General features: G+C 42.4%; 1 protein-coding gene across 1 annotated transcript in view; it reads right to left on the minus strand.

The window, feature by feature from the left end:
- The window catches only part of mylkb (myosin light chain kinase b), a 103,874-nt gene that overhangs the window by 36,177 nt on the left and 42,097 nt on the right, over nt 1-25,600 (minus strand). The window contains 6 exon segments of the mRNA XM_051958750.1: nt 1,064-1,180; nt 6,746-7,437; nt 8,176-8,232; nt 8,837-8,881; nt 8,965-9,172; nt 23,646-23,843. Coding sequence (XP_051814710.1) covers nt 1,064-1,180; nt 6,746-7,437; nt 8,176-8,232; nt 8,837-8,881; nt 8,965-9,172; nt 23,646-23,843 — 1,317 coding nt within the window.

The following is a 25,600-nucleotide window of genomic DNA, read 5'->3' on the forward strand; positions in this document are numbered from 1 at the left end:
GTAGCAGCTAACACGACTGAATCTTGTTGAGGCTAATGTAGCAACTAACTCTACTGAATCTTGTTCAGGCTAATGTAGCAGCTAACATTACTGAATCTTTTTGAGGCTAATGTAGCAGCTAACACGACTGAATCTTGTTGAGGCTAATGTAGCAACTAACTCTACTGAATCTTGTTCAGGCTAATGTAGCAGCTAACATTACTGAATCTTGTTCAGGCTAATGTAGCAGCTAACACTACTGAATCTTTCTGAAGCTAATGTAGCAGCTAACATTACTGAATCTTTTTAGGCTAGCTCAGCTTCAGTTTAGAGCTCAGGCTGCTGAACTAGTCAATAAATAGATCAATAACCAGTAAAATCAATACATATTAAAATCCAACATGAAGACGATCCTGTTACTGCTCCTGTTGTTTCCAGGGAAACTCATCAAAGCCTTGATGAACGTTTCCAGGAACAGTTTGAGATGTTTGATAAAAACAGACTGTTTGTGTTGATGTATTCTAATGACAGGAAATGAGATGGAGGGAGGAGGTCTGTGCTGCTTTTATCTCTCATTCAGGAGCTTTCAGCATGGAGGTCTTCTCCTCTGGTGAATGGATAAAAACCTGCAGACGGTGAACACTGGAGATATTTACCAGATAACTCTGAGTGACTCTATAGAATCTGTTGTGTAAAGATGAGGACTTCTACAATCCACAGGTGTTTAGGTTGGAGGATGGACAAGATTAGATCCCCTCGGTCCTTGGAGGGTTTATTAAACAATCAGAAACTATAAAATACAGACTGAGCGCTTCCTAAATAATAATAACATAATTAATAATAATAATATTAATGTTATTATTATTTTATTTCTTATTATATTAAGCATTTTTCCATTCAATAATACTGCTAATAATACCAGTATTAGTACCAGTGTTAGGACTAACACTGGTAATACTTGTACTGCAGTCTGGTGATTCCTGATGCCTCAGAGTTAAATAGTGAAACTCACAGGAAGCTGTTCACCATCATTACAACATAAATAATAATACTAATAATAAATGAGGAGGTGTTGGGTTCTTACCGTCTACTAGAACCATACAGGAACACTCAGCTCTTCCTGATGAGTTCTCAGCTCTGCATTTGTACTGGCCTTCATCCTCAGGTAGAGCTTTATCGATGGTCAGAGAACACAGGCCGCCTGCACCACAACAACAACAACAACGTTACACACATGAAGCTGTCTGCACCACAACAACAACAACAACGTTACACACATGAAGCTGTCTGCACCACAACAACAACAACAACATTACACACATGAAGCTGTCTGCACCACAACAACAACAACAACGTTACACACATGAAGCTGTCTGCACCACAACAACAACAACAACGTTACACACATGAAGCTGTCTGCACCACAACAACAACAACAACGTTACACACATGAAGCTGTCTGCACCACAACAACAACAACAACGTTACACACATGAAGCTGTCTGCACCACAACAACAACAACAATGTTACACACATGAAGCTGTCTGCACCACAACAACAACAACAACGTTACACACATGAAGCTGTCTGCACCACAACAACAACAACAACGTTACACACATGAAGCTGTCTGCACCACAACAACAACAACAACGTTACACACATGAAGCTGCCTGCACCACAACAACAACAACAACGTTACACACATGAAGCTGCCTGCACCACAACAACAACAACAACGTTACACACATGAAGCTGTCTGCACCACAACAACAACAACAACGTTACACACATGAAGCTGTCTGCACCACAACAACAACAACAACGTTACACACATGAAGCTGTCTGCACCACAACAACAACAACAACGTTACACACATGAAGCTGTCTGCACCACAACAACAACAACAACATTACACACATGAAGCTGTCTGCACCACAACAACAACAACAACATTACACACATGAAGCTGTCTGCACCACAACAACAACAACAACGTTACACACATGAAGCTGTCTGCACCACAACAACAACAACAACGTTACACACATGAAGCTGTCTGCACCACAACAACAACAACAACGTTACACACATGAAGCTGTCTGCACCACAACAACAACAACAATGTTACACACATGAAGCTGTCTGCACCACAACAACAACAACAACGTTACACACATGAAGCTGTCTGCACCACAACAACAACAACAACGTTACACACATGAAGCTGTCTGCACCACAACAACAACAACAACGTTACACACATGAAGCTGCCTGCACCACAACAACAACAACAACGTTACACACATGAAGCTGTCTGCACCACAACAACAACAACAACGTTACACACATGAAGCTGTCTGCACCACAACAACAACAACAACGTTACACACATGAAGCTGTCTGCACCACAACAACAACAACAACAACAACGTTACACACATGAAGCTGTCTGCACCACAACAACAACAACAACGTTACACACATGAAGCTGTCTGCACCACAACAACAACAACAATGTTACACACATGAAGCTGTCTGCACCACAACAACAACAACAACGTTACACACATGAAGCTGTCTGCACCACAACAACAACAACAACGTTACACACATGAAGCTGTCTGCACCACAACAACAACAACAACGTTACACACATGAAGCTGTCTGCACCACAACAACAACAACAACGTTACACACATGAAGCTGTCTGCACCACAACAACAACAACAACGTTACACACATGAAGCTGTCTGCACCACAACAACAACAACAACGTTACACACATGAAGCTGTCTGCACCACAACAACAACAACAACGTTACACACATGAAGCTGTCTGCACCACAACAACAACAACAACGTTACACACATGAAGCTGTCTGCACCACAACAACAACAACAACGTTACACACATGAAGCTGTCTGCACCACAACAACAACAACAATGTTACACACATGAAGCTGTCTGCACCACAACAACAACAACAACGTTACACACATGAAGCTGTCTGCACCACAACAACAACAACAACAACAATGTTACACACATGAAGCTGTCTGCACCACAACAACAACAACAACAACGTTACACACATGAAGCTGTCTGCACCACAACAACAACAACAATGTTACACACATGAAGCTGTCTGCACCACAACAACAACAACAATGTTACGCAAATGAGGTGCGTCTCCACTAGATGTGATTTTCCCGCACCACATCAGGGCCCTGTTTCACGAAGCAGGTTCACTGAAAACTCTGAGTTTCTTAACCCTGAAATGAGGGAAACTCAGAGTTTTCCGTTTCACGAAGCGAGGTAACTTAACCCAGAGACAGAGGGGTAACTGTAGCCTGTTTCACAAAGAGGGGTAACTTCAACTCTCGGTCAGTTACCGCAGTAACAGACTCTATGACTCTAACCTGGTCACCAGCAGGTTTATCTGAGAAAACCTCCAGTTTCTCTCCGTCTCCGCCCTCTTTCAGCCACACGCTGTTTCATTTCCTCATTCATTCAGTCAGTAAGCGAGCGAGTTTTGGCGTAGAACAGCTTTTATTAACGATCCAGTGGATAAAGGAGCAGCATTACTGCACAGATCATTAAATATTCGTCGGTAGATTGTTATCAGACCGAGCATAAATGTTCTCGCATTTCCGGACAGTTATCGGTTTGAGCGGTACCGTTTCGTAATCGTTTCAAGTCCATAATCTACATAAACATCCTAATCCATCCTTACATTTACATTACCAACCAGTCATGCTCTCACATCCAGCAGATATTGTGTGTTGCTGCGGTTCTTTGCAAATGGAAGTTTTTATATGATGTCAGAGATGCAGAGTAAGACAACTGTATGGAGGACAGTCAGAAAAGTTTTCCTGGCTCTGAAACCACTTTTACCATCATTGTGGACACAAACCTGTCAGAACATCAAGGAGGATCCACAGGATTGCAGGTGAATGATGTAGAGATCTGTTACATTCATTTAAATCATATTCTGTTAATGACATTGTGCTGCAGCCTCAGACTGGGATTAGTCATTTTAATTTCTTTTAGGATTTCCCAGTGTGATTGGCTGCATAGATGCACACACATCCCCATCACAGCTCCCTCACATCATGAACAGGAAGTCCATTCACAGCATAAATGTGCAGGTAGGCTACAGGTAGACTGACTACTGTTTCTAAATGTTAAAGACTGCATCATAGTTCAACATCTGTCATTCTCTGCACTGTCCAGATCATATGTGATGCTGCATACATCATTTCTAATGTGGAGGCCACGTGGTCTGGGTCTGTTCATGACTCCAGGATTTATGGAGAGTCTAACCTGAGCAACAGACTGCAGCGTGGTCAGCAGCATAAAGATTTTCACAATAGAATTCTCTTGTCTCCCTCCTTTAATATGCTCTGATGTATCCACTATACATTACAGGAGAGTTTGATGGCCTTCTGCTGGGTGACAGGGGTTACCATGACAACCCAGGCTGATGACCTCATACCCTGACCCTGAACCAGGCCCCCAACAGAACTTCAACCGGACTCACTGCAGGACCAGAGCCCGGGTGGAGATGAACCAGTTCAGAACTCTACATAGAATACATAGCACTGCCCTCCCTGGCTTTTATTCGGTAATTCTCATAAAGAATCGGGCTGCACAGTGGTGTACTGGTTAGCACTTTGGCTAACCAGTACACCACTAACCTTATTTCATTTATATAATTTTCTTTCATTAACATTACTTTATAGAAATCTGTTTTCACTTTGACATTAAACAGTTTTTTCCAATAAATTTTTTTGTTAAAAAAGCCAAATTTTATTGACCATGATTGATTTATGAAAGCAATGACAGGGTAAAACATCAAAGGGGGTGAATACTTATGATAGGCACTGTATGTTCACATTCAGCAGCAAGTTTTATTAACTAAACACACCTGGTAAAGGTGAACCAGCTGAAGACAGGTGAAGGTTCTCAGCATCCAGGTCATTCTTTGTCAGGTCTTAGACTAGTTTAAGACTAGTTTCTGATTAGCAATAGACTAGTTGTGGGCTGGCTAAAGACTAGTTGTGTGCTGGTTATAGACTAGTTTTGAGCTGGTTGTAGACTAGTTTTGTGCTGTTATAGACTAGTTGTGTGCTGGTTATAGACTCGTTTTTGGCTGGTTACAGACTAGTTGTAGGCTGTTATAGACTAGTTTTGAGTTGGTTATAGACCAGTTTTGAGCTGGTTATAGACTAGCTTTCAGCTGGTTATAGATTAGTTTTGGGCTGTTATGGATGAGTTTTGGGCTGGTGTTTGACTCGTGTCTGTTCTCTGGTGTGTCCAGTATCCATTAGCTATGCTTTACCTTTAATAAACTGAGTGGAAATAGATCCCGTAGTCATTGTTATGATGAGCTGTTCTTGTGTGAGTTTATTCCAACAAACTTTATTTTCATTGTGCAGGTCCAAATATGACCAAACTGTGCTGGTTTTTAACAGATGTCTCACATTCACTTCACTGCTTTACAACCTCTGGTGTAGTAGGGTTGAGCAACATGTTAACTGCAGCAGCTAACCAGTGTTGGTACCAACTAGTGAAGGTCAACCATAAATTTACTATCACATCTGACACAGCAAACATGCTTTCAGGGAAACACAACTGTGACCAGGAGACTGAAATTGGTAAACTGGTTACTGACAGAATCCACCATCTTTCCCTGAACCTCAGTGTTTGTTGGCTAAACCATAAAGGAGTCCTGGACTGTGTTTGCTCTCCATCCACCTCAATCTCCTCCTGCAGTTCAGAAACACAGAAGTACATTTACTCAAAACTCCTTGACTCTGAACAGAATCCCACCGTCCCTAAACATAACAGGATAATAACAGGAAACCATTTTATAAGCAGAGAAACATCATCTGTAGCTGAAACTCTTCATGTGTGTCTCCTCAGGTCAGAAACGAAGGAGATAAATGATAGAATGAACTGCATCAACACATAGGAAATAATAATACAGCTGTAATAATGTAAAATACAAGTTAAAACTTGCAATAACTATTTGTACCACAGCGCCACCTGCTGGCTTTGTTTCCATGTAAACAAGCTGCTCATTAACCAACCTACAATCTGCATCACACAAAAGTAGAAAATATCAGCAGCTTATCAGCTCTAATAAATGTAAGTTCATAACAGACACTGTTGGTTTGGAATGAATAAAAGTGGAGAATGTGGACATTAAAACCTGCTGAAGCTCCAACCATCACCAGGACCTGGATGACTGAGAACCTCCACAGAAGTCTGAGGAGACAACATGAGCTCAGAGTTTAACATTTATTTAAAATAAATCATGAAATAAATGTTTATTATCCCTGGTTGTCTCTGAGTTCTGTCTGGTTCTACAGAGCTGCAGGACTTTAGACAAATCAGATGGTTTAGATGTGTGAGGGTGGATGGATTATAATAATAGTACACATGCTCGGTGCCTCCTTATGGTGGCTGAGAGCACGGACCTCATGAGTGCAGCTAAGGAGGCGGTGTGTGTTCTGTGTAAAGCGATCTGTTGAATACCAGCATCACATCCTGCCTCCAGCAGCTCTACTGTTTCACATCTGTTCTATGAATAGAGTCCTCTGAGCCCCACAGCAGAACAAACATCTAAACATCTGAACGCTTCAGGACATGTTATGAGAAGGTTGTAAGTGCTGAACCAACCAGCTGTACCTGCATCTATGAACGCTCTGACTACCTGTGCACCTCTAGCTTCCTGTTTCTGTGTGTGACCTCTGACCTTCGCTGGCGAGCACGATGAACTTGGAGGGCTTGATGATCTTCCCGTCCAGCGTCCAGGAGACGTTGGCGTCTGCGTTGGCGAGGCGACACTGCAGCTGCAGCCGCTGTCCGTCCAGCACCGTCACATCGCTCAGCTTCTCCATGAACTCCGGCGCCGGCCCTCCTCCCGCGGCGTTCTTCTTCTCATTAATTCCTCCATCCACGCAGTTGTTGTTCACCTTCTCGCCGTTCTTCTCCGGGCCGCCGGGCTTCTTCTTGTTGGTGAGGACGGAGCGGAAGTCAGCAGCGTTCTTCCCAGGCGTCTCGGCCGGCTTGTTGCCGTTGCTGCCGGCGGCGCCCTTCTTCCCCAACACGCTGCGGAAGTCGACCTGCTGCGAGGAGCTGGTCTTCTCCTCCGCCTTGGGCTTCACCCCCTTCAAGTTGGCCTTAAAATCCATGAGCTGCTGCTCCTCTGCCTGCTGGAGGTTCTGACAAGCTCGGCGTCCCAGCAGCGAGCGGAAGTCCAGCTGCTGCGCCTCCCTCTGTCGCAGCTCCTCCTCGCCTCGCTCTATGGTTTCCACGCAGCGTCTCAGGAGGCCTCGGGGAGCAGCAGAGTCCTGGTCCTCCTTCTCCTCACAGGGATCCTGGTGGGCCTCCTGCTGACCTACAGATCTGCTGGTGGCTGAGTGCTCCTCTCCTCCTCCCGTAGGGCTGGCCGTCACACAGAGAATGAACAGAGCTGGTTAAACCCTGAGGAGCCAGGCTCCGCCCCCACAGCTGGGGGAGGACCTCCACTCTAATTGTTCATGTTACATCAGAAGTGACTCAACTGTCCTTATATGGGCAGGAACAGACCGAACACACACACACACACACTGATGTAAACAAAGTGAAACCAGAGATCAGGACACACTCTTCATCCTTGTCTTCCTCCCATTTCTCCCAGTGTTCCCAGTCCTCTGCTGCTGGTTTATCCTGACAGTTTGATCAGGCTGAATCTGATTGGTCGGTTTGATACGGATGGATTAATGCTCATGTTTAACTGGAACGATTTCTAAAATATCAGATTATAAAGATTTAAGATTTGTAAGATTTTTGTCAGACTTTTAGATTAGATTTAAAGAATGCTTTTTAAAATAATCAGCATTTTCAATACATCCACTGTTTCTTCCATTTATTTTGTTGTTACTTGATCTGTTTTTCTTAATTTAGAAGTTTTTTCCTTAAATGTATAAATTTAGTAATAAGTGATGGTGGAGATAACTGACAGTAATCAATCATTGATCAGTGATGTTTGTCATCTTAAAAAGTTGTAACCACAGAGATCAGACTGTTTTTGTTTACTATTAATGTGTGAATAATCAGTGATCAGAATAAACAGCTGGAGCTCTGGTCCACAAAGGTGACATCAGGCCCCGCCCCCTGCTGCAGGTGTGTCATGTGACTCACCTGTGTGCTGCAGAGACAGCCAGATGGGCCACAGCGCTGCATCTTCCAACACTGTTCCTGCAGAAACAACAGAACGTGTTAATCCCGTTAGAACCGAACCCCAACCAGCAGCTGTTCTTCAACCTGCTGCTGTCGGTTCAAAGACAAAACACAGAAACTCTTTCTGTCTGTCCATGAGATGCTTCTGACTCTGAAGGGAACCGAGAGCTTTTTAAAGACGTCTCTGGAGCTTTGGAACAGCTTTACTCCTCCATTAACTGTGAGGAAACATCTCTGTGTTCTCTGGCTCTAGGTTCCTCCTACTGCTCTTCAGATCGAGTGTTTGTTTTAGAGTTTGACGCTGTACGTTGTCTTCCTGTGGTCTTTCTTGCTTTGCTGTGCCTATTGTCTTGACTTTGTCTCTCAGGCTGTTCTAAAGGAGCTGTGTGGTTTCAGATGTGGACAGGAGCTCCATGAGCTTCCTGAGCAGCAGCTCCTGGATGCAGCAGTGATGGAGATAAACAGGCTGCCTCCGATAGATTATGGATTGTGATGGGGGAGGCGACGTTAATCCTCGCTGTAGATCACTGAGGATTATTTTAGCAGGCTGCTGTCTCTTCTATTTATAGGGGCGTATATACAGTATGTGGACGGCAGCGTGAAGTAGGGCAGCGCTAATCACCTCAGGCTGATCAGGTATTCTCCAGCGTGGTACTGCTTCACCCGTCTGATGGAGAACAAACACAACACAATGAGTCAGGCTTCTCTCTGGGCTCTGAGTTCTGATTCTGATCTGAACAGAGTCCGGACCTGATCAGCAGAGAGACCACATCTTCCTTCTGCAGCAGCTCAAAGTCTTCTCCGGAGGTCAGGGGTGGGCTCCGGTCCATTCTGGTCCAGGTGTACTGAGGAAACGGGTCTCCGGCGATGGCGCAGGACAGGAGGACGTGTTGACCCACGATGGCGCTCACAGCTTTGGGTTTGGTGATGAACCAGGGCTGGACGCCATCCTGAGCCTCTGCAGCAGAACCAGGAACAAGAACACACCAGTCAGAGCTCCCAGCACCACTACAGCTCAGAGCCGGGTCAGAACCAGGAACAAGAACACACCAGTCAGAGCTCCCAGCACCACTACAGCTCAGAGCGGGAAGCAATCCAAACAACACGATCCAGAAAACTACAAAAAGACATGGAGACCAGACAGACTGGCAGGAAGGGGAACAAAGAGAGAAAACAGGATGTAAAAAACCAAAAACACAAAGCAGATGGAGCAGGAGCAGGTGAACATGAAGGGAACAAACAGGAAACTGACTGGAGAGACTCACAGGACCGTCAAAAGAGGAGGGAAAAAAGTCCAAAGATTAGTGAAAACAGACCAAAGAGGAAGGAAAACAGTCCAAAGAGGAGGGAAAACAGTCCAAAGATTAGTGAAAACAGTCCAAAGAGGAAGGAAAACAGTCAAAGAAGAAGGAAAACAGTCCAAAGAGGAAGGAAAACAGACAAAAGAGGAAGGAAAACAGTCCAAAGATGAAGGAAAACAGTCCAAAGAGGAAGGAAAACAGTCCAAAGAGGAAGGAAAACAGACCAAAGAGGAAGGAAAACAGACCAAAGAGGAAGGAAAACAGTCCAAAGAGGAAGGAAAACAGACCAAAGAGGAAGGAAAACAGACCAAAGAGGAAGGAAAACAGACCAAAGATGAAGGAAAACAGTTCAAAGATGAAGGAAAACAGTCCAAAGATGAAGGAAAACAGACCAAAGAGGAAGGAAAACAGTCCAAAGATTAGTGAAAACAGTCCAAAGAGGAAGGAAAACAGTCCAAAGAGGAAGGAAAACAGACAAAAGAGGAAGGAAAACAGTCCAAAGAGGAAGGAAAACAGTCCAAAGATTAGTGAAAACAGTCCAAAGACGAAGGAAAACAGTCCAAAGAGGAAGGAAAACAGTCCAAAGATGAAGGAAAACAGTCCAAAGAGGAAGGAAAACAGTCCAAAGATGAAGGAAAACAGTCCAAAGATGAAGGAAAACAGTCCAAAGAGGAAGGAAAACAGACCAAAGATGAAGGAAAACAGTCCAAAGATGAAGGAAAACAGTCCAAAGAGGAAGGAAAACAGACCAAAGAGGAAGGAAAACAGTCCAAAGAGGAAGGAAAACAGTCCAAAGATGAAGGAAAACAGTCCAAAGAGGAAGGAAAACAGTCCAAAGAGGAAGGAAAACAGTCCAAAGATGAAGGAAAACAGACCAAAGAAGAAGGAAAACAGTCCAAAGATGAAGGAAAACAGTCCAAAGAGGAAGGAAAACAGTCCAAAGATGAAGGAAAACAGTCCAAAGAGGAAGGAAAACAGACCAAAGATGAAGGAAAACAGTCCAAAGATGAAGGAAAACAGTCCAAAGAGGAAGGAAAACAGACCAAAGAGGAAGGAAAACAGTACAAAGATTAGTGAAAACAGTACAAAGAGGAAGGAAAACAGTCCAAAGAGGAAGGAAAACAGACCAAAGAGGAAGGAAAACAGTCCAAAGATGAAGGAAAACAGTCCAAAGAGAAAGGAAAACAGACCAAAGAGGAAGGAAAACAGTCCAAAGAGGAAGGAAAACAGTCCAAAGAGGAAGGAAAACAGACCAAAGAGGAAGGAAAAAAGTCCAAAGATTAGTGAAAACAGACCAAAGAGGAAGGAAAACAGTACAAAGAGGAAGGAAAACAGTCCAAAGAGGAAGGAAAACAGACCAAAGGGGAAGGAAAACAGTACAAAGAGGAAGGAAAACAGACCAAAGAGGAAGGAAAACAGTACAAAGAGGAAGGAAAACAGTCCAAAGAGGAAGGAAAACAGACCAAAGGGGAAGGAAAAAAGTCCAAAGATTAGTGAAAACAGACCAAAGAGGAAGGAAAACAGTCCAAAGAAGAAGGAAAACAGTCCAAAGATTAGTGAAAACAGACCAAAGAGGAAGGAAAACAGTACAAAGAGGAAGGAAAACAGTCCAAAGAGGAAGGAAAACAGACCAAAGAGGAAGGAAAAAGTCCAAAGAGGAAGGAAAACAGTCCAAAGAGGAAGGAAAACAGACCAAAGAGGAAGGAAAACAGTCCAAAGATGAAGGAAAACAGTCCAAAGAGGAATGAAAACAGTCCAAAGAGGAAGGACAACAGTCCAAAGATTAGTGAAAACAGTACAAAGAGGAAGGAAAACAGTCCAAAGAGGAAGGAAAACAGACCAAAGAGGAAGGAAAACAGTCCAAAGATGAAGGAAAACAGACCAAAGAAGAAGGAAAACAGTCCAAAGATGAAGGAAAACAGTCCAAAGAGGAAGGAAAACAGTCCAAAGATTAGTGAAAACAGTCCAAAGAGGAAGGAAAACAGTCAAAGAAGAAGGAAAACAGTCCAAAGAGGAAGGAAAACAGACAAAAGAGGAAGGAAAACAGTCCAAAGATGAAGGAAAACAGTCCAAAGAGGAAGGAAAACAGTCCAAAGAGGAAGGAAAACAGACCAAAGAGGAAGGAAAACAGACCAAAGATGAAGGAAAACAGTCCAAAGAGGAAGGAAAACAGACCAAAGAGGAAGGAAAACAGACCAAAGATGAAGGAAAACAGTCCAAAGATGAAGGAAAACAGACCAAAGAGGAAGGAAAACAGTCCAAAGATTAGTGAAAACAGTCCAAAGAGGAAGGAAAACAGTCCAAAGAGGAAGGAAAACAGACCAAAGAGGAAGGAAAACAGTCCAAAGAGGAAGGAAAACAGTCCAAAGATTAGTGAAAACAGTCCAAAGACGAAGGAAAACAGTCCAAAGAGGAAGGAAAACAGTCCAAAGATGAAGGAAAACAGTCCAAAGAGGAAGGAAAACAGTCCAAAGATGAAGGAAAACAGTCCAAAGAGGAAGGAAAACAGACCAAAGATGAAGGAAAACAGTCCAAAGAGGAAGGAAAACAGTCCAAAGATGAAGGAAAACAGTCCAAAGAGGAAGGAAAACAGACCAAAGAGGAAGGAAAACAGTCCAAAGATGAAGGAAAACAGTCCAAAGAGGAAGGAAAACAGTCCAAAGATGAAGGAAAACAGTCCAAAGAGGAAGGAAAACAGACCAAAGATGAAGGAAAACAGTCCAAAGATGAAGGAAAACAGTCCAAAGAGGAAGGAAAACAGACCAAAGAGGAAGGAAAACAGTCCAAAGAGGAAGGAAAACAGTCCAAAGAGGAAGGAAAACAGTCCAAAGATGAAGGAAAACAGTCCAAAGAGGAAGGAAAACAGACCAAAGAAGAAGGAAAACAGTCCAAAGATGAAGGAAAACAGTCCAAAGAGGAAGGAAAACAGACCAAAGATGAAGGAAAACAGTCCAAAGATGAAGGAAAACAGACCAAAGAGGAAGGAAAACAGTCCAAAGATTAGTGAAAACGGTCCAAAGAGGAAGGAAAACAGTCCAAAGAGGAAGGAAAACAGACCAAAGAGGAAGGAAAACAGTACAAAGATTAGTGAAAACAATACAAAGAGGAAGGAAAACAGTCCAAAGAGGAAGGAAAACAGACCAAAGAGGAAGGAAAACAGTCCAAAGATTAGTGAAAACAGTCCAAAGAGGAAGGAAAAAAGTCCAAAGATTAGTGAAAACAGACCAAAGAGGAAGGAAAACAGTACAAAGATTAGTGAAAACAGTCCAAAGAGGAAGGAAAACAGTCCAAAGATGAAGGAAAACAGACCAAAGAGGAAGGAAAACAGTCCAAAGATTAGTGAAAACAGTCCAAAGAGGAAGGAAAAAAGTCCAAAGATTAGTGAAAACAGACCAAAGAGGAAGGAAAACAGTACAAAGATTAGTGAAAACAGTACAAAGAGGAAGGAAAACAGTCCAAAGAGGAAGGAAAACAGACCAAAGAGGAAGGAAAAAAGTCCAAAGATTAGTGAAAACAGTCCAAAGAGGAAGGAAAACAGACCAAAGATTAGTGAAAACAGACCAAAGAGGAAGGAAAAAAGTCCAAAGATTAGTGAAAACAGACCAAAGAGGAAGGAAAACAGTACAAAGAGGAAGGAAAACAGTCCAAAGAGGAAGGAAAACAGACCAAAGAGGAAGGAAAACAGTCCAAAGATGAAGGAAAACAGACCAAAGAGGAAGGACAACAGTCCAAAGATGAAGGAAAACAGACCAAAGAGGAAGGAAAACAGACCAAAGAGGAAGGAAAACAGTCCAAAGATGAAGGAAAACAGTCCAAAGAGGAAGGAAAACAGTCCAAAGAGGAAGGAAAACAGTCCAAAGATGAAGGAAAACAGTCCAAAGAGGAAGGAAAACAGACCAAAAAAGAAGGAAAACAGTCCAAAGATGAAGGAAAACAGTCCAAAGAGGAAGGAAAACAGTCCAAAGATGAAGGAAAACAGTCCAAAGATGAAGGAAAACAGTCCAAAGAGGAAGGAAAACAGACCAAAGAGGAAGGAAAACAGTACAAAGATTAGTGAAAACAGTACAAAGAGGAAGGAAAACAGTCCAAAGAGGAAGGAAAACAGACCAAAGAGGAAGGAAAACAGTCCAAAGATTAGTGAAAACAGTCCAAAGAGGAAGGAAAAAAGTCCAAAGATTAGTGAAAACAGACCAAAGAGGAAGGAAAACAGTACAAAGATGAAGGAAAACAGACCAAAGAGGAAGGAAAACAGTCCAAAGATTAATGAAAACAGTCCAAAGAGGAAGGAAAAAAGTCCAAAGATTAGTGAAAACAGTCCAAAGAGGAAGGAAAACAGTCCAAAGATGAAGGAAAACAGACCAAAGAGGAAGGAAAACAGTCCAAAGATTAGTGAAAACAGTCCAAAGAGGAAGGAAAAAAGTCCAAAGATTAGTGAAAACAGACCAAAGAGGAAGGAAAACAGTACAAAGATTAGTGAAAACAGTACAAAGAGGAAGGAAAACAGTCCAAAGAGGAAGGAAAACAGACCAAAGAGGAAGGAAAAAAGTCCAAAGATTAGTGAAAACAGTCCAAAGAGGAAGGAAAACAGACCAAAGATTAGTGAAAACAGACCAAAGAGGAAGGAAAAAAGTCCAAAGATTAGTGAAAACAGACCAAAGAGGAAGGAAAACAGTACAAAGATTAGTGAAAACAGTCCAAAGAGGAAGGAAAACAGTCCAAAGAGGAAGGAAAACAGTCCAAAGAGGAAGGAAAACAGACCAAAGAGGAAGGAAAACAGTCCAAAGATGAAGGAAAACAGTCCAAAGAGAAAGGAAAACAGACCAAAGAGGAAGGAAAACAGTCCAAAGAGGAAGGAAAACAGTCCAAAGAGGAAGGACAACAGTCCAAAGAGGAAGGAAAACAGTCCAAAGATGAAGGAAAACAGTCCAAAGAGGAATGAAAACAGTCCAAAGAGGAAGGACAACAGTCCAAAGATTAGTGAAAACAGTACAAAGAGGAAGGAAAACAGTCCAAAGAGGAAGGAAAACAGACCAAAGAGGAAGGAAAAAAGTCCAAAGATTAGTGAAAACAGACCAAAGAGGAAGGAAAACAGTACAAAGAGGAAGGAAAACAGTCCAAAGAGGAAGGAAAACAGACCAAAGAGGAAGGAAAACAGTACAAAGAGGAAGGAAAACAGTCCAAAGGGGAAGGAAAAAGTCCAAAGATTAGTGAAAACAGACCAAAGAGGAAGGAAAACAGTCCAAAGAAGAAGGAAAACAGTCCAAAGATTAGTGAAAACAGACCAAAGAGGAAGGAAAACAGTACAAAGAGGAAGGAAAACAGTCCAAAGAGGAAGGAAAACAGACCAAAGAGGAAGGAAAAAAGTCGAAAGAGGAAGGAAAACAGTCCAAAGATGAAGGAAAACAGTCCAAAGAGGAATGAAAACAGTCCAAAGAGGAAGGACAACAGTCCAAAGATTAGTGAAAACAGTACAAAGAGGAAGGAAAACAGTCCAAAGAGGAAGGAAAACAGACCAAAGAGGAAGGAAAACAGTCCAAAGATGAAGGAAAACAGACCAAAGAAGAAGGAAAACAGTCCAAAGATGAAGGAAAACAGTCCAAAGAGGAAGGAAAACAGACCAAAGATGAAGGAAAACAGTCCAAAGAGGAAGGAAAACAGACCAAAGAGGAAGGAAAACAGACCAAAGATGAATGAAACAGACCAAAGAGGAAGGAAAACAGTCACAAGAGGAAGGAAAACAGACCAAAGAGGAAGGAAAACAGTCCAAAGATTAGTGAAAACAGTCCAAAGAGGAAGGAAAACAGTACAAAGATTAGTGAAAACAGTACAAAGAGGAAGGAAAACAGTCCAAAGAGGAAGGAAAACAGACCAAAGAGGAAGGAAAAAAGTCCAAAGATTAGTGAAAACAGTCCAAAGAGGAAGGAAAAAAGTCCAAAGATTAGTGAAAACAGACCAAAGAGGAAGGAAAACAGTACAAAGATTAGTGAAAACAGTACAAAGAGGAAGGAAAACAGTCCAAAGAGGAAGGAAAACAGACCAAAGAGGAAGGAAAACAGTCCAAAGATTAGTGAAAACAGACCAAAGAGGAAGGAAAACAGTACAAAGATTAGTGAAAACAGTACAAAGAGGAAGGAAAACAGTCCAAAGAGGAAGGAAAACAGACCAAAGAGGAAGGAAAAAAGTCCAAAGATTAGTGAAAACAGACCAAAGAGGAAGGAAAACAGTCCAAAGAGGAAGGAAAACAGTCCAAAGAGAAGGGAAAACAGTCCAAAGAGGAAGGAAAACAGTCCAAAGAGGAAGGAAAACAGACCAAAGAGAAAGGAAAACAGTCCAAAGAGAAGGGAAAACAGTCCAAAGAGGAAGGAAAACAGTCCAAAGATTAGTGAAAACAGACCAAAGAGGAAGGAAAACAGACCAAAGAGGAAGGAAAACAGACCAAAGAGGAAGGAAAACAGTCCAAAGAGGAAGGAAAACAGACCAAAGAGGAAGGAAAACAGACCAAAGAGGAATGAAAACAGTCCAAAGAGGAAGGAAAACAGTCCAAAGATTAGTGAAAACAGTACAAAGAGGAAGGAAAACAGTCCAAAGAGGAAGGAAAACAGACCAAAGAGGAATGAAAACAGTCCAAAGAGGAAGGAAAACAGACCAAAGAGGAATGAAAACAGTACAAAGATGAAGGAAAACAGTCCAAAGAGGAAGGAAAACAGACCAAAGAGGAAGGAAAACAGTCCAAAGATGAAGGAAAACAGACCAAAGAAGAAGGAAAACAGTCCAAAGAGGAAGGAAAACAGTCCAAAGATTAGTGAAAACAGTCCAAAGAGGAAGGAAAACAGTCAAAGAAGAAGGAAAACAGTCCAAAGAGGAAGGAAAACAGACCAAAGAGGAAGGAAAACAGACCAAAGATGAAGGAAAACAGACCAAAGAAGAAGGAAAACAGTCCAAACATGAAGGAAAACAGTCCAAAGATTAGTGAAAACAGTCCAAAGATGAAGGAAAACAGACCAAAGATGAAGGAAAACAGTCCAAAGAGGAAGGAAAACAGTCAAAGAGGAAGGACAACAGTCCAAAGAGGAAGGAAAACAGTCCAAAGATTAGTGAAAACAGTCCAAAGATGAAGGAAAACAGTCCAAAGAGGAAGGAAAACAGTCCAAAGATGAAGGAAAACAGTCCAAAGAGGAAGGAAAACAGTCCAAAGATGAAGGAAAACAGTCCAAAGAGGAAGGAAAACAGTCCAAAGAGGAGGGAATATTGACCAAAGAGGAAGGAAAACAGTCCAAAGAGGAAGGAAAACAGACCAAAGATGAAGGAAAACAGACCAAAGAGGAAGGAAAACAGTCCAAAGAGGAAGGAAAACAGACCAAATAGGAAGGAAACAGACCAAAGAGGAAGGAAAACAGACCAAAGAGGAAGGAAAACAGTCCAAAGAGGAAGGAAAACAGACCAAAGATGAAGGAAAACAGTCCAAAGAGGAAGGAAAACAGTCAAAGAGGAAGGACAACAGTCCAAAGAGGAAGGAAAACAGTCCAAAGATGAAGGAAAACAGTCCAAAGAGGAAGGAAAACAGTCCAAAGGGGAAGGAAAACAGTCCAAAGAGGAAGGAAAACAGTCAAAGAGGAAGGACAACAGTCCAAAGAGGAAGGAAAACAGTCACAAGAGGAAGGAAAAACAGACCAAAGAGGAAGGAAAACAGACCAAAGAGGAAGGAAAACAGTCAAAGAGGAAGGACAACAGTCCAAAGAGGAAGGAAAACAGTCACAAGAGGAAGGAAAACAGACCAAAGAGGAAGGAAAACAGACCAAAGAGGAAGCAAAACAGACCAAAGATGAAGGAAAACAGTCCAAAGATCAAGGAAAACAGTCCAAAGAGGAAGGAAAACAGACCAAAGATGAAGGAAAACAGTCCAAAGAGGAAGGAAAACAGTCAAAGAGGAAGGACAACAGTCCAAAGAGGAAGGAAAACAGTCCAAAGATTAGTGAAAACAGTCCAAAGATGAAGGAAAACAGTCCAAAGAGGAAGGAAAACAGTCCAAAGAGGAGGGAATAAAGACCAAAGAGGAAGGAAAACAGTCCAAAGAGGAAGGAAAACAGACCAAAGATGAAGGAAAACAGACCAAAGAGGAAGGAAAACAGTCCAAAGAGGAAGGAAAACAGACCAAATAGGAAGGAAAACAGACCAAAGAGGAAGGAAAACAGACCAAAGAGGAAGGAAAACAGTCCAAAGAGGAAGGAAAACAGACCAAAGAGGAAGGAAAACAGACCAAAGATGAAGGAAAACAGTCCAAAGAGGAAGGAAAACAGTCAAAGAGGAAGGACAACAGTCCAAAGAGGAAGGAAAACAGTCCAAAGATTAGTGAAAACAGTCCAAAGATGAAGGAAAACAGTCCAAAGATGAAGGAAAACAGTCCAAAGAGGAAGGAAAACAGTCCAAAGATGAAGGAAAACAGTCCAAAGAGGAAGGAAAACAGTCCAAAGAGGAGGGAATAAAGACCAAAGAGGAAGGAAAACAGTCCAAAGAGGAAGGAAAACAGTCCAAAGATGAAGGAAAACAGACCAAAGAGGAAGGAAAACAGTCCAAAGAGGAAGGAAAACAGACCAAAGATGAAGGAAAACAGTCCAAAGATGAAGGAAAACAGACCAAAGAGGAAGGAAAACAGTCCAAAGATACAGTCCAAAGAGGAAGGAAAACAGACCAAAGAGGAAGGAAAACAGTCAAAGAGGAAGGACAACAGTCCAAAGAGGAAGGAAAACAGTCCAAAGATTAGTGAAAACAGTCCAAAGATGAAGGAAAACAGTCCAAAGATGAAGGAAAACAGTCCAAAGAGGAAGGAAAACAGTCCAAAGATGAAGGAAAACAGTCCAAAGAGGAAGGAAAACAGTCCAAAGAGGAGGGAATAAAGACCAAAGAGGAAGGAAAACAGTCCAAAGAGGAAGGAAAACAGTCCAAAGATGAAGGAAAACAGACCAAAGAGGAAGGAAAACAGTCCAAAGAGGAAGGAAAACAGACCAAAGATGAAGGAAAACAGTCCAAAGATGAAGGAAAACAGACCAAAGAGGAAGGAAAACAGTCCAAAGATGAAGTCCAAAGAGGAAGGAAAACAGACCAAAGAGGAAGGAAAACAGACCAAAGATGAAGGAAAACAGTCCAAAGAGGAAGGAAAACAGTCAAAGAGGAAGGACAACAGTCCAAAGAGGAAGGAAAACAGTCCAAAGATTAGTGAAAACAGTCCAAAGATGAAGGAAAACAGTCCAAAGATGAAGGAAAACAGTCCAAAGAGGAAGGAAAACAGTCCAAAGATGAAGGAAAACAGTCCAAAGAGGAAGGAAAACAGTCCAAAGAGGAGGGAATAAAGACCAAAGAGGAAGGAAAACAGTCCAAAGAGGAAGGAAAACAGACCAAAGATGAAGGAAAACAGACCAAAGAGCAAGGAAAACAGTCCAAAGAGGAAGGAAAACAGACCAAATAGGAAGGAAAACAGACCAAGAGGAAGGAAAACAGACCAAAGAGGAAGGAAAACAGTCCAAAGAGGAAGGAAAACAGACCAAAGATGAAGGAAAACAGTCCAAAGAGGAAGGAAAACAGTCAAAGAGGAAGGACAACAGTCCAAAGAGGAAGGAAAACAGTCCAAAGATTAGTGAAAACAGTCCAAAGATGAAGGAAAACAGTCCAAAGAGGAAGGAAAACAGTCCAAAGAGGAAGGAAAACAGTCCAAAGAGGAAGGAAAACAGTCAAAGAGGAAGGACAACAGTCCAAAGAGGAAGGAAAACAGTCACAAGAGGAAGGAAAACAGACCAAAGAAGAAGGAAAACAGACCAAAGAGGAAGGAAAACAGACCAAAGAGGAAGGAAAACAGTCAAAGAGGAAGGACAACAGTCCAAAGAGGAAGGAAAACAGTCACAAGAGGAAGGAAAACAGACCAAAGAGGAAGGAAAACAGACCAAAGAGGAAGGAAAACAGACCAAAGATGAAGGAAAACAGTCCAAAGATCAAGGAAAACAGTCCAAAGAGGAAGGAAAACAGACCAAAGATGAAGGAAAACAGTCCAAAGAGGAAGGAAAACAGTCAAAGAGGAAGGACAACAGTCCAAAGAGGAAGGAAAACAGTCAAAGAGGAAGGAAAACAGACCAAAGATGAAGGAAAACAGACCAAAGAGGAAGGAAAACAGTCCAAAGATGAAGGAAAACAGTCCAAAGATGAAGGAAAACAGTCCAAAGAGAAAGGAAAACAGTCCAAAGAGGAAGGAAAACAGACCAAAGAGGAAGGAAAACAGACCAAAGAGGAAGGAAAACAGTCCAAAGAGGAAGGAAAACAGTCCAAAGATGAAGGAAAACAGTCCAAAGAGGAAGGAAAACAGTCCAAAGAGGAGGGAATAAAGACCAAAGAGAAAGGAAAACAGTCCAAAGAGGAAGGAAAACAGACCAAAGAGGAAGGAAAACAGTCCAAAGAGGAAGGAAAACAGACCAAAGATGAAGGAAAACAGACCAAAGAGGAAGGAAAACAGTCCAAAGAGGAAGGAAAACAGACCAAATAGGAAGGAAAACAGACCAAAGAGGAAGGAAAACAGACCAAAGAGGAAGGAAAACAGTCCAAAGAGGAGGGAATATTGACCAAAGAGGAAGGAAAACAGTCCAAAGAGGAAGGAAAACAGACCAAAGATGAAGGAAAACAGACCAAAGAGGAAGGAAAACAGTCCAAAGAGGAAGGAAAACAGACCAAATAGGAAGGAAAACAGACCAAAGAGGAAGGAAAACAGACCAAAGAGGAAGGAAAACAGTCCAAAGAGGAAGGAAAACAGACCAAAGATGAAGGAAAACAGTCCAAAGAGGAAGGAAAACAGTCAAAGAGGAAGGACAACAGTCCAAAGAGGAAGGAAAACAGTCCAAAGATGAAGGAAAACAGTCCAAAGAGGAAGGAAAACAGTCCAAAGGGGAAGGAAAACAGTCCAAAGAGGAAGGAAAACAGTCAAAGAGGAAGGACAACAGTCCAAAGAGGAAGGAAAACAGTCACAAGAGGAAGGAAAACAGACCAAAGAGGAAGGAAAACAGACCAAAGAGGAAGGAAAACAGTCAAAGAGGAAGGACAACAGTCCAAAGAGGAAGGAAAACAGTCACAAGAGGAAGGAAAACAGACCAAAGAGGAAGGAAAACAGACCAAAGAGGAAGCAAAACAGACCAAAGATGAAGGAAAACAGTCCAAAGATCAAGGAAAACAGTCCAAAGAGGAAGGAAAACAGACCAAAGATGAAGGAAAACAGTCCAAAGAGGAAGGAAAACAGTCAAAGAGGAAGGACAACAGTCCAAAGAGGAAGGAAAACAGTCCAAAGATTAGTGAAAACAGTCCAAAGATGAAGGAAAACAGTCCAAAGAGGAAGGAAAACAGTCCAAAGAGGAGGGAATAAAGACCAAAGAGGAAGGAAAACAGTCCAAAGAGGAAGGAAAACAGACCAAAGATGAAGGAAAACAGACCAAAGAGGAAGGAAAACAGTCCAAAGAGGAAGGAAAACAGACCAAATAGGAAGGAAAACAGACCAAAGAGGAAGGAAAACAGACCAAAGAGGAAGGAAAACAGTCCAAAGAGGAAGGAAAACAGACCAAAGAGGAAGGAAAACAGACCAAAGATGAAGGAAAACAGTCCAAAGAGGAAGGAAAACAGTCAAAGAGGAAGGACAACAGTCCAAAGAGGAAGGAAAACAGTCCAAAGATTAGTGAAAACAGTCCAAAGATGAAGGAAAACAGTCCAAAGATGAAGGAAAACAGTCCAAAGAGGAAGGAAAACAGTCCAAAGATGAAGGAAAACAGTCCAAAGAGGAAGGAAAACAGTCCAAAGAGGAGGGAATAAAGACCAAAGAGGAAGGAAAACAGTCCAAAGAGGAAGGAAAACAGTCCAAAGATGAAGGAAAACAGACCAAAGAGGAAGGAAAACAGTCCAAAGAGGAAGGAAAACAGACCAAAGATGAAGGAAAACAGTCCAAAGATGAAGGAAAACAGACCAAAGAGGAAGGAAAACAGTCCAAAGATACAGTCCAAAGAGGAAGGAAAACAGACCAAAGAGGAAGGAAAACAGTCAAAGAGGAAGGACAACAGTCCAAAGAGGAAGGAAAACAGTCCAAAGATTAGTGAAAACAGTCCAAAGATGAAGGAAAACAGTCCAAAGATGAAGGAAAACAGTCCAAAGAGGAAGGAAAACAGTCCAAAGATGAAGGAAAACAGTCCAAAGAGGAAGGAAAACAGTCCAAAGAGGAGGGAATAAAGACCAAAGAGGAAGGAAAACAGTCCAAAGAGGAAGGAAAACAGTCCAAAGATGAAGGAAAACAGACCAAAGAGGAAGGAAACAGTCCAAAGAGGAAGGAAAACAGACCAAAGATGAAGGAAAACAGTCCAAAGATGAAGGAAAACAGACCAAAGAGGAAGGAAAACAGTCCAAAGATGAAGTCCAAAGAGGAAGGAAAACAGACCAAAGAGGAAGGAAAACAGACCAAAGATGAAGGAAAACAGTCCAAAGAGGAAGGAAAACAGTCAAAGAGGAAGGACAACAGTCCAAAGAGGAAGGAAAACAGTCCAAAGATTAGTGAAAACAGTCCAAAGATGAAGGAAAACAGTCCAAAGATGAAGGAAAACAGTCCAAAGAGGAAGGAAAACAGTCCAAAGATGAAGGAAAACAGTCCAAAGAGGAAGGAAAACAGTCCAAAGAGGAGGGAATAAAGACCAAAGAGGAAGGAAAACAGTCCAAAGAGGAAGGAAAACAGACCAAAGATGAAGGAAAACAGACCAAAGAGCAAGGAAAACAGTCCAAAGAGGAAGGAAAACAGACCAAATAGGAAGGAAAACAGACCAAAGAGGAAGGAAAACAGACCAAAGAGGAAGGAAAACAGTCCAAAGAGGAAGGAAAACAGACCAAAGATGAAGGAAAACAGTCCAAAGAGGAAGGAAAACAGTCAAAGAGGAAGGACAACAGTCCAAAGAGGAAGGAAAACAGTCCAAAGATTAGTGAAAACAGTCCAAAGATGAAGGAAAACAGTCCAAAGAGGAAGGAAAACAGTCCAAAGAGGAAGGAAAACAGTCCAAAGAGGAAGGAAAACAGTCAAAGAGGAAGGACAACAGTCCAAAGAGGAAGGAAAACAGTCACAAGAGGAAGGAAAACAGACCAAAGAAGAAGGAAAACAGACCAAAGAGGAAGGAAAACAGACCAAAGAGGAAGGAAAACAGTCAAAGAGGAAGGACAACAGTCCAAAGAGGAAGGAAAACAGTCACAAGAGGAAGGAAAACAGACCAAAGAGGAAGGAAAACAGACCAAAGAGGAAGGAAAACAGACCAAAGATGAAGGAAAACAGTCCAAAGATCAAGGAAAACAGTCCAAAGAGGAAGGAAAACAGACCAAAGATGAAGGAAAACAGTCCAAAGAGGAAGGAAAACAGTCAAAGAGGAAGGACAACAGTCCAAAGAGGAAGGAAAACAGACCAAAGATGAAGGAAAACAGACCAAAGAGGAAGGAAAACAGTCCAAAGATGAAGGAAAACAGTCCAAAGATGAAGGAAAACAGTCCAAAGAGAAAGGAAAACAGTCCAAAGAGGAAGGAAAACAGACCAAAGAGGAAGGAAAACAGACCAAAGAGGAAGGAAAACAGTCCAAAGAGGAAGGAAAACAGTCCAAAGATGAAGGAAAACAGTCCAAAGAGGAAGGAAAACAGTCCAAAGAGGAGGGAATAAAGACCAAAGAGAAAGGAAAACAGTCCAAAGAGGAAGGAAAACAGACCAAAGAGGAAGGAAAACAGTCCAAAGAGGAAGGAAAACAGTCCAAAGAGGAAGGAAAACAGTCCAAAGAGGAAGGAAAACAGTCCAAAGAGGAGGGAATAAAGACCAAAGGAGGAAGAAACACAAGCAGCACCCAAGGGTGAAAACACCAAAATTCAGTCAAAAATATTTGACAGAACTTAGTTTGGTCATAAATAGCAAATAAGTGAGGATGCAGCGCCATCTAGAGCAGCTGTCTGAGACCAGACTGACCCGGTACAGTCAGCTGGTTTCAGTAAACGGTACTGAAGGAGACAGGAGGTCTGCTGCTGGTGGAAGAAGGAAGGTTAGCTTCTCTTCATACTTTATTCTCCTCCTAAATCTGTTGTTCTGTATGTTTGTACCCTCCACAGTGAGCCGGGCCTTGGTCTGGTCCTCCCCGTAGCGGTTCCAGGCCCGGCAGCTGTAGGTACCAGTGTCCTCGGGGAAAACCTCCTGGATCAGCAGAGTGCAGCGGGTCTCCTCCCTCAGCAACTGGAAGTCCTCCGACTCCTTCACCTCCTGCCCATCATGAAGCCACATCACATCTGGAGGAGGGTGACCTGAGGACCATCAATCGATCATCAATACGTCTGATCAGACTAGAACAGCTTCATCAATACATCTGATCAGAGACCAGCAGTAAATGTGTCAACAGGCTGCACTTAGGCTTGACTGTTGGTCCATCAGCTGACAGCAGCATCACAATCCTCCACTGTTTGCCTTCAGGCATGATTAGTATCTGACTTGTAGATGACTAGTACCTGACTAGTAGATGACTAGTATCTGACTAGTATCTGACTAGTAGATGACGAGTAACTGACTAGTGTCTGACTAGTACCTGACTAGTAGATGACTAGTACCTGACTAGTATCTGACTAACAGATGACTAGTACCTGACTAGTAGATGACTAGTACCTGACTAGTATCTGACTAGTAGATGACTAGTATCTTTACAGAACCCATATGCCTGACCCCCAGAGCAGCCCAATGGCGACAGTGGCAAGGAAAACACCCTTTAACAGGGAAGAAACCTCGAGCAGAACCCGGCTCTATATAGGGGGGACCCATCTGCCTGCTGGCCGGGCGGGTTGAGAGGGACAGAGGAGGGGAAGGGGGAGGGATGGGAGAAGAGGGAGGGGTGGGAAAGCAAGGAAAACACAACACACATTTGGATACATGTATGACAGGATATGTGACACAGACAAAGTATAAGCTAACATTGAAAACTGACTCATAGTTTACTCTGATGATGTACGGCTCTGACATTAAACATACTCCATATATAGCTAGCAGTAAAATTCAAACAGTATGTAAGTTAGCATAACAGTATAGTGAAGGCGATGCAGAGTTGACTGGTGGAAAGGGGGAGCTGGAAGCAGAGGGCCGGAGGAAGGTCAGCAGCAGCATCCCACAGTGGACATGATGGAGACTGGACCAGCTGGTGGAACATCAACCGCAGATCTGAAGCATCCAGCTCTGGGACCAGGGACACTCAGAGAAATAGCACAGGGGGAAACAGAGTGAATGTACTGCAATAACGGTATACATATTAAATGTAAAGGTAGATAGAGAAGGGCTCAGTGCGTCAAGAAAAGTCCCCCAGCAGCCTATAGGCCTATAGCAGCATGACTAGAGGCAGAACGAAGGGACGTCCAAGAGGGAGTCAGCTGTGCAATGAAGACACAAGCCGAACCCCTGTGGGTCACCCAGTCAGCCCCAACTATAAGATTTGTCAAAAAGGAAAGTTTTAAGCCTGGTCTTAAAAATAGAGAGGGTGTCTGCCTCCAGAACCCAAACTGGGAGCAGGTTCCACAGGAGAGGAGCTGATAACTGAAGGCTCTGCCTCCCATTCTACTTTTAGAAATTCTAGGAACAACAAGTAAGCCTGCAGTTTGAGAGCCAAGAGTTCTACCAGGATAATAAGGTACTATCAGATCTTTAAGATATGATGGAGATTGGTTATTAAGAGCTTTATATGTCAGAAGAAGGATTTTAAATTCTATTCTGGATTTAACAGGAAGCCAGTGAAGAGAAGCAAGTATAGGGGAAATATGATCTCTTTTGCTAACTCCTGTCAGTACTCTCGCAGCAGCGTTTTGGATCAACTGTAGATGTTTGAGAGAACTATTTGGACAACCCGATAATAAGGAATTGCAATAGTCAAGCCTGGAAGTAACAAAAGCATGAACTAGTTTTTCTGCATCACTCTGAGACAGAATGTTCCTGATTTTTACAATATTACGCAGGTGAAAAAAGGAAGTCCTACAGACTTGCTTTATGTGTGAGTTAAAGGACATGTCCTGGTCAAAAATAACTC

Source organism: Acanthochromis polyacanthus, chromosome 14 (assembly GCF_021347895.1).
Source record: "Acanthochromis polyacanthus isolate Apoly-LR-REF ecotype Palm Island chromosome 14, KAUST_Apoly_ChrSc, whole genome shotgun sequence".
NCBI lineage: Eukaryota > Metazoa > Chordata > Actinopteri > Pomacentridae > Acanthochromis > Acanthochromis polyacanthus.